The 13,641-nt window shown below is 31.7% G+C and overlaps 2 protein-coding genes across 2 annotated transcripts in view; both read left to right on the forward strand.

Moving 5' to 3' along the window:
• LOC107450738 (DBH-like monooxygenase protein 1) overlaps nt 1-2,836 on the forward strand; it is a 33,017-nt gene extending 30,181 nt beyond the window's left edge. The window contains exon 14 of the mRNA XM_087153333.1: nt 1,837-2,836. Within this exon, the coding sequence (XP_087009459.1) occupies nt 1,837-2,001 (165 nt within the window). The 3' untranslated portion in view covers nt 2,002-2,836. The remainder of the gene's footprint in view (nt 1-1,836) is intronic.
• A 5,026-nt stretch (nt 2,837-7,862) lies between these two features.
• LOC107450732 (galanin receptor 2b-like) lies at nt 7,863-12,650 on the forward strand. Its single transcript, XM_016066604.4, has 2 exons — nt 7,863-8,002; nt 10,669-12,650. Exon 2 carries the CDS (start codon nt 10,715-10,717, stop codon nt 11,708-11,710), a length of 996 nt encoding a protein of 331 aa, XP_015922090.3. The 5' UTR covers nt 7,863-8,002; nt 10,669-10,714; the 3' UTR covers nt 11,711-12,650.
• Nucleotides 12,651-13,641: the final 991 nt, after the last annotated feature.

Raw genomic sequence — 13,641 nt, forward strand, 5'->3', positions numbered from 1 at the left:
GATCTGCTTAATGTTTTTAACCAGTGGAGCTTTTGAGAATAGACTAAACACTCCGCTCATCTGTTCTAGAGACTCGCATCATCTGTTTTTTTCTAAACATAAAATAAATTTCGAAAGAATTTCGAAAGATGGAACATTATGGATTTTGCTAAAGGCTTCCTTAGTCATTCCGAACTTTTCATGATACTTACAAAAACAATCATTTCTTGGAAATTTGCTACTAAGCAAGACATGCTTTGAACGGAGCTCAAAAAATTTAGTTTTTCCTATTTTGCATTCTGGATTTTCTTCCATAAGCATTTGGTGCATTTCTCGAACGGAATGAAGAAGATGCCATGCTTGTACTTTCTTTTTGCTACCATTAGCATCTCTAATTATAACTACATCCGTAACTCCTGGTACTTGACGAAAGATTTCGTCTAATTTTGAAAACATATGAATGCCAACACCCAATTAAATAACTTGATGCAAAGATTTTCATGGCAGTGATAATTTATTTAAGCTTTGGTATTGTAACTGGATACATTTTATTTCGTTTATATGCCAATATTCAAGAGAAATAGACTCATTTCACATTGGTAATTTACATTGCATGCATGTCGGTAACTTACGTTACACCCATTGAATAGTGCACAAAACAATAAATAAGTAATATTTGAAAATAAAACTATTTGCTGCTTATTTAGTGTTAGCCTCGAAGAAAGAAAATATATTATTTTTACTTTTGTATCTCTTGTTCTTTTTTACACATAAAAACTTTTTCTAGTTTTTGGTAACTTACGTTACATGCATTAATGTTTAATTGAAATTTATATAATTAAGTAAATTTAACAACAAAACTTATTTTAACACTGCACAATATTTCTATAATGTGTAATAAACAATATTTATTTTTTGGAACATTTTGAAATGAAAATAATGTTAAGTTACTGATTTTCAAAATCTGACTATGTTCTTCACCCAAATCAGAACAAGCAAATGCTAATGTTGAATAGGCTACCAACACTAAAACACTAAATTCTCAAAAAAATATATTATAATTTAGCAAACTTCAAACCTTTCTAATTTAAAAAAAGAATCCAAAATAATAACATAATTCTTATTTAAATTTTCCAATGCTTTTCCCCTTTTTCATGGAATTGCCCTTCCGCTTTTTACTCGATATATTTGTTTGTTTTTTCGTATATATTTTTCACTTAATGTGCTCTAATTTTGTTAAAAAATTTTTGAGTGCTCCTCACACTATTGTATTGATATATTTTGCTTTGGCTATATTCATACAATATTAGAAAGCACTCCTTTTTGAGGGTATATAATCGTGTGGGCTGATGAAGAGATTATATCTTTTCTTTGTTTTGTTTTCCGGATATTATTATTATTTTTTTTAAGATATCAAAAATTATATTTTTTTAAAAATACTTCTGAAAAAATATTTTTAATTACTTTCTTCTCTTGTCATTATTTTTTATTATTTTCCATATTTTCTCAATATTTTAGCTTATAATATATATATATATATATATATATATATATATATATATATATATATATATATATATATATATATATATATATATATATATATATATATATATATATATATATATATATATATATATATATATATATATATATATATATATATATATATTATGGCATTAATGTGTAGAGATACACTTTATTTTATTTTATAAAATTGCATGTTAAACTATATAAGTTAGAGGATATATGTTACTTATTTATACTTTATTTTAGTAATAGTAAAGATACATTTGTTTCTTAAAAAATATACCTTTGCAAAAGAATTTTATTATTTAAATTTTTTTTTCATTTCAGACGAAAGATTCAGTTTCTTACCCATCAAACTTCGAGCCGTTTAAAGAAAAATCAAGTTGTCCAAAATTTTTGAGTAAAAGTAGTGGATATTCTCTCACTAATAATTTACAAATGACTTGTATTTGCTTATCTGTTTTTGCGATTCATGTTTTGTGGAAACATTAACGCACAAAACAAAGACTCATTAAATTAGTTAAAATGTTTTTACATCTAAATCATCTACACTTCATATACTTTTGACAAGTTACTGTGCTATCAGAAAAACGAATAAAAGTGCGAATTTGCTGCCTTATAGCCAAGGTGATATCGTTTTAAGAATATGAGTTCATGGGGCAGTATTTTGAATATGTCTGTTATTTCAATACTTTTATATTTTTGTTCCATTTCGCTTCCCCACTTCGGCGAAGTGGAACAGTTTAGCGAAATCCGATACCGCCCACCCCTGCTCCCTTCACAGTCTGATCAAAGTCATCACTCACCCACCCACTCACTCACCGCTGCCAGTGATGCTTTTAGTGAGCTTCAGTTCTAGGGAAAATTTTACAGGATCGAATATAAATTTTTACAGCTTTGATGTTTATATTTGATTGAGTGATTGTTTTCTTATCTTTCATGAAGCAATATTAGAGAAAGAGAGTGTGACAGGGCATATTAGATAAATACTTAATTTTAATTTTGAGACTAGAAATCTAGTACAAATGCTACAGCTCGATCATTTTGTGAAATTTGTTTTTCATACATTTTATAAAAATTGGTATTGTGTAATTATTTTTTTATGACTTTTTATTTTTAATAAAGTGCTTTAACTTTGTATAATAAAATAAAACCATTCATAGAATATCAAAATAATGCATGTATTATATTGATCTGATGTTATATTTTTCTATATATTTTAATACCTTTTGTATTATCCAACGCACATATTTTTATATTGCATTCTTTTGTAACTTTTTTTTTGCTGCTATATGAGTTATGTTATCAATAAAAATAGTACTTTATAGATTTTGGAGTGATTAATCTTTAAGATTTCTTATTTTGTAGCATAAATATTAAATATATCATGTTTAAAATTTAACTTACCAAAATTTACTTCAGTTACTATTTGTACTCATTTTTGCTTAAATTTACAGCCAGTGACATTTATATACAAGTAATTTTTTCTTAAAACATTATATTAAGCTTACGCGATCTTGCTTTTGTTTTCCTGTGGTCGAAATATGATCGCGGATTCTACGATTTTGTTTTTCATTTTATGAATATTAATTCACGCAGAAACTGACTAAAACAGTGGTTCTCAAACTATGCAACGTTTAGTTCTGTAGGTTTGTTTTACCTCGGGAAAAAATGGTTGTAAAACCTGTTCACGGCTACCTTGTTTTGAGGGAGTACCCTGATTACCAAGATTTATTACAAATATAACCTATATATATATTGTCTACGGTAAGAACTCCCCCCCCCCTCCACAAAGTCTGAGGCCGTCTGCTGCTTTAGAAACAAGAAAAGCGCATTTCAGGGAAGGTAGCTTCTCTTCACTCTAGGGCTAACGCAAAAGAAAAAAGATTTCCATTCTCTCGCCGACTCGAGCCTAAACCTGGCCTAAACAGTGAGCCCTCACCCCTACTTGAAATAGTTATACCTTGTTACCATAGTCACCGCCACGGGTTCAGACAAACGGCTAGGGGAGTTCTTACTTTACACAAACTGTATAGAGATGTTTCTTATTTGAGAAAAAGTAAATGGTAGTGGATAGTTCGTAATTAAAAATCGAAAAAGCTTTCACTTTAATTTTTAAGAAACATAGAAATTAAATGAATTTGCTACTCAATGGTTTTCACTCTTTTTTTTTCTCTATGATTCATATTTATGAATTGGGGAAAGTGGGTAAATTCCGGGTAGCTAAGATTCGAAGGCCTGTGGGAGCTAAACTATTTAAACTCTGAAATTTGATCAAAATATCCCTTGTTTAAGTTGTGTACAATATATCATTCTCGAAAAGTCATTGATGTACTACTTTTTCATAAATGATTTTTTTCTAGAAAAAGTCGAATCATCCGGTCATAACCCTCCAGTGGAGCAAAACTGGGTACACATGTTAACTCAATGAGAAATTTAGAAATATTAAAATTTCTTATAAAAAATGGACATTTCTGTTTCATATGATAATTAAAAAAAATATGTGCGTAATTTACACGTGATGTAGTTAAGGTCGTATTCAACGAAAACAGAAAGAGACTGATGAAGGCCTGACCACAATTCCTTAAAAATATACTGCTTATTTATTAATTTTTCGTTTTTCTTCTTTTTTTTTTAAAGAGAATTTCAGAGAATTACTTCATATCCATATAAAAACTACGATTTTGTATAAAAGGTGTTCGAAAATTTTATTAAATATGAAAGTAAGGCTTTTTTTGCTTTGAAGAACAGGCCCGCAATAAATCATAAACTCGTATAACTATTGTTCAGAATTCAATGTAGTTGTCTTCTTTCTTGGCATCGCAGCTTGTGTGAGCTCAGGGGGTATGCGACCTAACCTTGAAAGTTGAGATTATTGAAACAAAACAGAACAGTACTACTAGTGAACGAAATCCGCATTCTTTGCTAGGATTTGAATCTTTAGAAAACGTATAATAAGCAGGACTAAAGATGTTTTTTTTAAGACTCTAATGGCCAATTAGTAAGGATAGCTTAAAAATAAGAGAATATAGAGAGTTGACATAGTAAAACTTATCTACACAGACACCATGAATTAACAACCACAAGTCAATAATGTAGGCCCTTCTCCTTGACTAGTAAAGTGTAATTCAGAGTTAGTCAGCTAGGAAAAAGCTAATTTCCACCCAATCGATTTACCCGATCTTACTCCACTCTTCCCTATATCTAAAATATTCTTGCTTAATTTTTTTTTCTCATATAAAGCAGCCAAAATATCGCACTGTGATAAATTCTATTCATCGATAGAATTATGGTAAATTCTGTTGAAACTTGTATTATCGATCACAGAAGTTCAGTCCGGTTTTGAATATTTTACTAAGTCGTCCAAGCTTCATCAAAATTTGAATTTACAATAAAATTCTTTTGAGATAATAGGGCAGAAAGACTAAAAATACGCATTGTGTTTCTTCTAATACAGAGCTCCAGAAATTTTTTTTTATTGTTCCATAATACGAATATATATTAGATTATTATTGTAATAAGAAATTAATATGAATTTGTCTATACATTTTGCCGACCGAACAAATGGAGAAATAGTCAACTTTTCATTTTGTGACGTGGCTAAATTAACTGTTGACCACGCTTGTGGTCAAAACGGAAATATTAGCTTCATCTAGTACTCATATTTGCTTCACATCCAGGCCTCATACAAACAAAACCCGGTTCTGAAGCATACGAGATGGTTTCTCTTTTCCTCAAACTTACTCAACGCGGCGCTTGTTACGTAATAGAACCGGTTGAACTTCTTTCCTGTCTTCTGAGATCTTCTATGAGGCACACAATTACATTGAAAACGAAACAGTTAAGGGACTCAGCCCCATTCTAGTTGTGTATTGTGCTCGAGTAAAAGCTAGCCAGTAGATATTTTTTTAACGGGTAAAAATTTTTAATTGGTGGCAACAATAAAGCTTTGATAAAAATTTGGAAAGAAAAAATAATGATGATATAATTAGAAATCATTAATTTTTATCTGAATGTCATAAATTAGATTCAATAATGTTAAGTAATTCTTTGCAATGTTGTATCGTTGTTGTTGTTAATTTACGTCGCACTAGAGCTGCACAATGGGCTATTGGCGACGGTCTGGGAAACATCCCGGAGGATGATCCGCAGACATGCCATCACAATTTTGATCCTCTGCGGAGGGGGTGGCACCTCCGCTTCGGTAGCCCGACGACCTGCGCGCGAAGTCGAACACTTTACGGTAGCACAGTTTAACGAGGACCAATACCGCACACCCTCGGTCCCTACGCAGACTGATCCAAGTGGTCACCCACCTGCACACTGACAGCAGCCAGTGATGCTTGACTTCGGTGATCTGCTGGGAACCGTGTCTTAACGATCAGTCCACAGCGGGACCTGTTGTATCGATGGAAACATATAAATTTTGGTAGTTGTTCTTTTTCCCTTCCATATTTTCTGCAGAGACATGCTCCCTTGCACGAAACGTTTATCAACACCACTGGAGGTAATAACATGCTTTTATATAATATTCTTACACTTTGAGTTATTTTTAAATAGTAGTGGTAATAATTTAGTGCCAGTAAAGATGCGAAGACCATCAGATATGTTGGAAAAATTTTGAAAATCATGTATACAGTAGTATGTTATATTGCATTAGATGAAACCCTCTATTGAAAAACGTACCTTCTTTTGAAAGAAGTTTAATAAGTTCCCAAACATAAAGCATTTAAATTATGCTTCTCAAAAGAAAGCAGTAATTGCCAATTGGATAGATTTCTCCGATCGGTTATTGGCAAAGTGTTAGAAGGATTGATTCTGCTTGTATCAGTCAAACAATGATTGGTACTTGCATTCACATGTAGAGCAGAGCTTCAGTTGATGTTTGAATGCTCTAACTGGCCAAAAAATTGCCAAAACTCTGATTACAAATAAATTCGCTTTGATAACGATAATTTCTCTTGCTGCAGCGTATATATTTGCAGGCTTGTACTTTCAATTACATAAGTACGGCTTATAATCCTTTGTCAAGTAGAAGAGCAGATGAATTCAGAGAAAGTGAGCACGAAAATACATGAACGGGAACTACCTCCACATTACAGAGCATTGCAAACCCTATTACGATAATTTTTACTTGATCGTTGAGAAAATGATTGTGATGTCATTTAGCACAGAGCTTCAGTAGAGATTTGAGTGCTTTAGCTAATAGTAAAATGGTTAAAATTTTGACTGCAATATTTCACATTCATTTACACAAAAAGTAGGTTGGTAGGTACTTTATTCACATCGCACTAGAGCTGCACAATGGGCTGTAGGTGATGGTCTGAGACACATCCCTGAGGTTGATCCGAAGACATGCCATCGCAATTTTGATTCTCTGCAAAGGGAATGGTTCCCCTGCTTAGGTAGCCTGACGACCTTAACGCGAAGTTTTGGTAGAACAGTTTAACGAGGACCGATACCACACACCCTCTGTCCCTAAGCAGGCTTATCAAAGTGGTCACCCTCCCGCTTACCGACGGCAGTCAGTGATACTTGATTTCGGTGTTCTACTGAGAACCGTGTCTTTACGATCATACGCAGCAAGAGAAATTATCGTTATCAAAGCGAATTTATTTGTAATCAGAGTTTTGGCAATTTTTTGACCAGTTAGAGCATTCAAACATCAACTGAAGCTCTGCTCTACATGTGCATGCAAGTACCAATCATTGTTTGACTGATACAAGCATAATCAATCCTTCTAACACTTTGCCTTCTAACACACTGCCGGACATTTTAACAGAAGCGAATTTATAATTATTTTTATATTATAGCGAATTTATAATTATTTGTTATTAATTTAAACAGATTTTTATAAACGTCTTGGTGATCCATATTTTGATTGCAAATCTCTGCCCAAGGGAATATATAGAATATTTCAGAGATTTTCAAAAATAAATTTATCACAAAATATATAATTTTATCCTTGATTTATTCCCTCGTTTATGAATTAAAAATGAAGGATATTACGAAAGAAGTGTATATTTCGTGATTGGTTACAAAATAACTGTTCGCATCGCATATAATGAAATGAGGCCAATTTAGTGACCCTGAAGGAAGTATATTTCGATATGTCCTTCCTGAGTGCATAAAACATTACATTGGTATATTATACTTCAGCAATCTATCTTTTTTTTTCTAAGAGCTATGCTATAATTCCAAATGCACCTGTTACTCAATAAAGGAAGATTTAAAAAAGAATCTGTAAACATGATTGTATTGATCTTACTGCAAATTATAACTCGTTCTAATCATGCGAGGACTCTGATTGCCACAATATAATCCTAATAGCAATAAACAGAAGCTCTTTAAGCGAAATGATTAAGTGACTGACGTCAGAGATGTTATAAGAAGATAGTTTTTAAATATGTGAAGTAAAAGCATAAGCTTTATGACTCTGTTATCTATGCGTAAGAACTAATATTAACTGAAGAACTTTTCTACAATAAAAAACGTAAGTAAGGCCTTTTATTTAAAAGAATTTATAATTTTAAAGAGAAATCTAGCAGAGAGAAAATTGGTATTTCGGTATTAGAAAAATAACATCATTTTTTAAATTTTCAAAAGACCATGCGAATCCTGCAATTCTGTCGGAGATGATTGTTAAGTTCATGAGTTAAGCAGTTATAAAATAAGTCGTATTTAAGAATTACAATGTTTTGGGTACTGTTTATTGTTTGTTGGCGACTATTATAATATAAAATTAGCAAAACATTCGTACTTTTGTAAAACTTATGGTCGTGAAATAAAGCACATTTTAAACACCATTTTTCTTGTGTAAATTACAATGAGTTCATAGCAAATATAAAACTATCATCGCAAATAAATACAAGATAAAATTAAGGGGCTGAAATTTTGTATTATTTTGAAAAGAAGTAAAAGAGACAACACAGTTTTATATCTGAAAGAAACAAAAATTAAATGACCAATAATTACTAAAGGAATCACTATTTTTTTTAGAAGTCTGAAGAGTAATATAGTTGTTAAAACAATTTATATGTTAGTACATATGAAAATATTTTTCTTTTTTTAAAAATAAATTCAAAGTAAATAACAACTTAATTTGTTAATAAATACTATTTTAAAGTTTTGCAATCTTAAAATCTTAAATGTAAACGCACTTTGCTAAATCATTTTGCCTCGCTATTATATTATATGCATATTATATCTGTGAATAGCCGACCGGGTGGCCGAGTGGTTAGCGTGCCTGATTGCAGAGCCGTTGGTTGCGGTTTCGAATCCCGCTCAAGGCAAAGATGTTTTTTTCTCTCTGTGTTCTATGTCCTTTCTCCTTTGTGTGAATGTGACTAGCCCTATAAACGGGTTTGTGGTTGTGTGACGTGGGGGACGCTGTTCCACCACCGTGGCTTCCACAGGTGCCCACTGGGTAACGAAAAGAGAGTAGCAATTCTGGCACTCCTAGCCAATGGGACAATACATCCCAAGTGCCCGCCATTAAAAAAATATCTGTGAATAAATGCAGTGTTTGTGTTTATAGCATTTCTACTTGGAAATTAAATCTTTGTCTTACGGTTCTGAAAGAACTCCTCAGAACCTATTTTAAAATAACAATTTCATAAATATGACAACATATTAAAAAAAAATTTTTTTTGTCTTTTTTCTTACATTGTATGACATATTTTTCTTAGTCTCGTAATTGTTTTCCTGTACAAATCTATCATTTCTTAATTTCTAATATCTAAATAAATCCAATATTTCTTTATATATATTATAAAATTTAAATGATACATTTAAATGAAGTTTATTCATTCGATATTAGAATTAGTTATGATAAATTATAATTTAAAATTAAAAATTAAATTCTCATTAAATTATTTCCTATTATAAAATGCAACTAATATTGCTTCTTAAAAACATAAAATAGTCCTACATGTTCATTTTATTGAGTTACAGCGAGTCAAATAACACTGATTTATTCTAATAAGAAATTAAACATTCTCCCCTTAAGCATTATAAGTCCTCGTAAATAAGCTAAAGCAAAAATAGTTTACTTTGCTCAAAAATATTAAAACTATTTATTATTGTTTTATCTTACAAATCTGATAACCGCGTACCCGAGAAATTCCAAGGATGATGCCAAAAACTTATCGAAAATCCCTGACTCTCGTTGGCTAAGCCCATAAATATTGTTTTAATAACAGTACGGTTTAATCCCCTCCTCCAATCTCAATACCACGTTTTATCCACTCCTCTAATTCCAATACCATGTTTTAATCCACTCCTCCAATCTCAGTACCATGTTTTATTCACTCCTCCAATTCCAATACCATGTTTTAAGCCATTCCTCTAATTCCAATACCATGTTTTAATCCACTCCTCCAATCTCAATACCACGTTTTATCCACTCCTCTAATTCCAATATCATGTTTTAATCCACTCCCCCAATCTCAATACCATGTTTTATTCACTACTCCAATACCAATACCATGTTTCAAACCACTCCTTCTATCTTCGCACCATGTTTTAATCCGCTTCTCCTATCTCAGTACCATGTTTTAATCCGCTTCTCCTATCTCAGTACCATGTTTTATTGTTTTATCCACTCTTTTAATCTCTGTACCTTGCTTTAATCCACTTTCTTGATTGGAGAAACAGACATTATTTAACAATTAAATATAAAAATTTAAATTAGTTTCTTAATAATATGTTTATGAATTTTTTTAATTAACAATTAGAAATAGTATTGAATTCAATCAATTAATTAGGTTTTTTGAAAGATTTAGACACCCAAGTGAATATTTTTTATTTTCGGAACCATTTTGGTTACAAAAAGTATCGGCTGCCTGCTTCATAACCTTAAATATCTTTACAATTTACTATATTGATAACGTCTGCAATAAATAAATTTAAGTAGTAATTAGTTTATTCGGGAAGTTGATTAAAACCTGTTTAATATAATGTCTTTTATTTCCACCAGGTGTTGAAAAATATTTTTCCTCTATCCAACCTAATATTATAAGTCTATAAAACTAGTTACATTTAAGATCATTTTTTTTATCCGCTTTATAGCTGATATCTCACTATATCACATTTACGATTTTACACCAATTATTTTTTAAAAAAATCCATTGTATTTTCATTGCTTAATTTTTTTTTCAGATTCATAGAACCAACAATTGTAATTGAAGATATCCAAGTATTGACAATGAATTACACCAATTCAACCAATTTTGTTGCTTTCCCAGAATTCAAAGTATATCGTCATGGATATATATTCCAAATCTTGGGTTGCTTAACGACTATATTGATAGCAATGGTAGCATTCTTTGGCAATCTAGCAGTTATAGTCGTGTCGTTCAGGGAAGAAAAACTTCGAACTCAAATTGGCAATTTCCTCATAGTCTTCTTATCAAGCGTAGACGTTGTGACCTCCATATTTGTCATGATCCCATCTGCTATCGCAATGGCTGCAGATGCCTGGCCTTTTGGTGTGTTTATTTGCAAAGTAAACGCTACATTCAACTATGGGCTTTCCTGTGCATCGTCCGATACTGCAGCTATGATAAGCTTAGACAGAGCATTAGCCATTGTCTACCCTTTAAAGTACCAAACTATCATGACATCTAAGGTTATGATTGGTATTTTCACCTGGGTATTAAGTAATACCGCATTCTGCATGGTGCTTGCTCTGTCACTGTTATATACGATCACTTATGATTACAATGAAGCTATCTGTGCTGGCGCTTTTTCAGAATATAAAACTAAGCTCTTCTTCTATGTTGCATCATCCTCTTGCTTCGTTTTACCAGCGACAATAATCGTCATTTGCAACACTATAATTCTGAGGCAAATAAGGAAGTCCTCCGCGGTGACGCCACTGCAAATAATCTCAAAGGGAACTAATGATTTTGACTATAATATGAGACGAAGAAAAGATGTTGAAATGCGTAAATCTGTTTACAGTATGATGGTCGTAATTACAGTTTACTTTATATGTTTTGCACCTTATACCTTCACAAAACAAGGAAAGTCTATATCTGATATTGATGCCCCACCGTGGTTGAATTATGTTTCTACGCTAATGATGTTTATTTCTTCAGCCACCAACCCTTTCATTTATGGAATTTTGCGTAAAGATTATAGAGATGGTTTTAAAAAAATCTATCGATTACTTAAGGAAAAATTGTATAGTTATATTTGAGATAAGTGACTTGTGCCGTAAAGACAACGATCTATTTTTAGCCCGTTAATACATTGCATTCATTATTAGAAGTGGTTCGAAAAATGTACCATACCGTCTTTACGATTTAGGTGACTCTTTTCGATCTCTTGGCTATCTTATTTTAACTCTTAGCTTCTTTGATTTTTTTTTAACTTTTTGACTTTTTACCATTTACCTTTTAATTCGCTCCTTGATCTTTTTTTTTTTAAATAATCATGAGTTTTAAACTTTATATGCTCTTCATGGCCATTGTTCAAACTCATCGTTACCTCAGACTTACGGGTCATCTTGTAGATTTTTAATATGAAATATTGGCCTATCAAATCTCACAATTTTGATAAAAATTGATGTTCCGTTAAAACTTTATAAGCGCCTTTTGGCCTGGCATTGTCATCAGATCTCTTTTTTCAGTTGTTTAAAGTCATTCTAATTTTTGTAATGTATTAAGAAATGTATTTGGAGATAATGCCATAGAATGTACCCTGTATCTTTGGATTTTTAGAAATGTCTTCAACCGGGACTTGTGACGGTGAAAACATGCTCCCTCGCTGAGTTGGGAGACTGTCCCCGCGACGAGCTCATCAAATTTACTTCCGCATAACCTGTTTCTAAAGGGGGGGGGGATCAAATTATGGCTTATGTTGAGATATTTATTTCTCAGAACTAATTTAAGGCTCAGGACCTTATAGAATTTATATATTACAGAAAACACTTATGAATGATAAAATTACGCTTAAATTTAAGTTTATATCGCAATAATAAAATCTCCTAACCTGTTCCCGCAACGCCTTATAAACGTAACATAAGCAAAGGGATTCACCGAATTTTTCTATATTTTTTTCTGGTTTTAGGAAACTTATTATTGTTTACATTCAACAAACTGTCTATACTGCCGTTCAAAAAAAAAACAAAAAAAAAATTCAAAATTGAGATTTTTATATATTTGGCATCTCTGTATGATAAACTGCAAAAACATTTTTTTTTAAAAAAAAGAAATTTTGTTTTATCAGTTTTCTGAAATTCTATTTTAGCGTTCCTAGCATTAAAAAAAGTTGTCAAGTCACTTTTCTTGGAATCTATCGTGAAGCACTTACGTTGTTTGTTCAATTGCACGACAGTATAAGGGTTTACCTAAGGAAAATTGAGCACGTGAGATCACGTCAGAAAAAAAATATAGTGATAATAGAGCGCAATCATTATGGGTTATATGGGATATACTGCATCGCAGATTGCATGCTTCTGATTAACCAGTCTTATGAATGCATTTAAAGTGACTTTAAAGTAGTACTAAAGATTTAGTGCGAGCAGACTAGAACAATATACAGTCGTTACAATATTTATAGCTAGAAGGTGAGCTGAACATTCGAGTACAAATGTTCATTGTCAAAATGGTGGCTGTTAATGGTAAGCACTGTTTAGGAAAAATAGAAGTGAGCAAATGGTCAATTATATAATATAACCTTAAATGCATGCTTCTAACGCTATTTCCCTCGTATCTAGTAACTATTACACGTTATCAAGAAAAATTATCAAAAACGTGACGGACCATTATCGAGGTGAATTGGATAAAAACATACAAATCAGTTAGACTATTGGAGAAAACAGAAAGTAGGTGTTATTAGAAACAAAAGAACGTGGCTATTAAAATATACTAATTACGTAAAGAAGAGGTTAAAAAAGAGCAGTGAATATGTTTAGCGAATTTTTTTTTCGACCTTCACTACGTTGCGTTTGCACATTTCACTTTTATAACGGTATTTCACTTTTGAACTAATAAGCTGTGCTGAACTATCATTGAGAACAAAAGGGAATGATTTAATATGTTTGGTTTTACTTACAATTACTGCTGTCGTAGCACTTGTAGTAGTAATATCGTAGTAGTATCAGCAATAGCAGTAGTATAATAGTAG

Source organism: Parasteatoda tepidariorum, chromosome 10 (genome assembly GCF_982258835.1).
Source record: "Parasteatoda tepidariorum strain Cologne lab strain chromosome 10, Ptep-v5.0, whole genome shotgun sequence".
Classification (NCBI taxonomy): Eukaryota; Metazoa; Arthropoda; class Arachnida; order Araneae; family Theridiidae; genus Parasteatoda; species Parasteatoda tepidariorum.

Coding starts and splice junctions, on each gene's coding strand:
- LOC107450732 (XM_016066604.4), top strand. CDS start 10,715: ATGAATTACACCAATTCAACCAATTTTGTTGCTTTCCCAGAATTCAAA.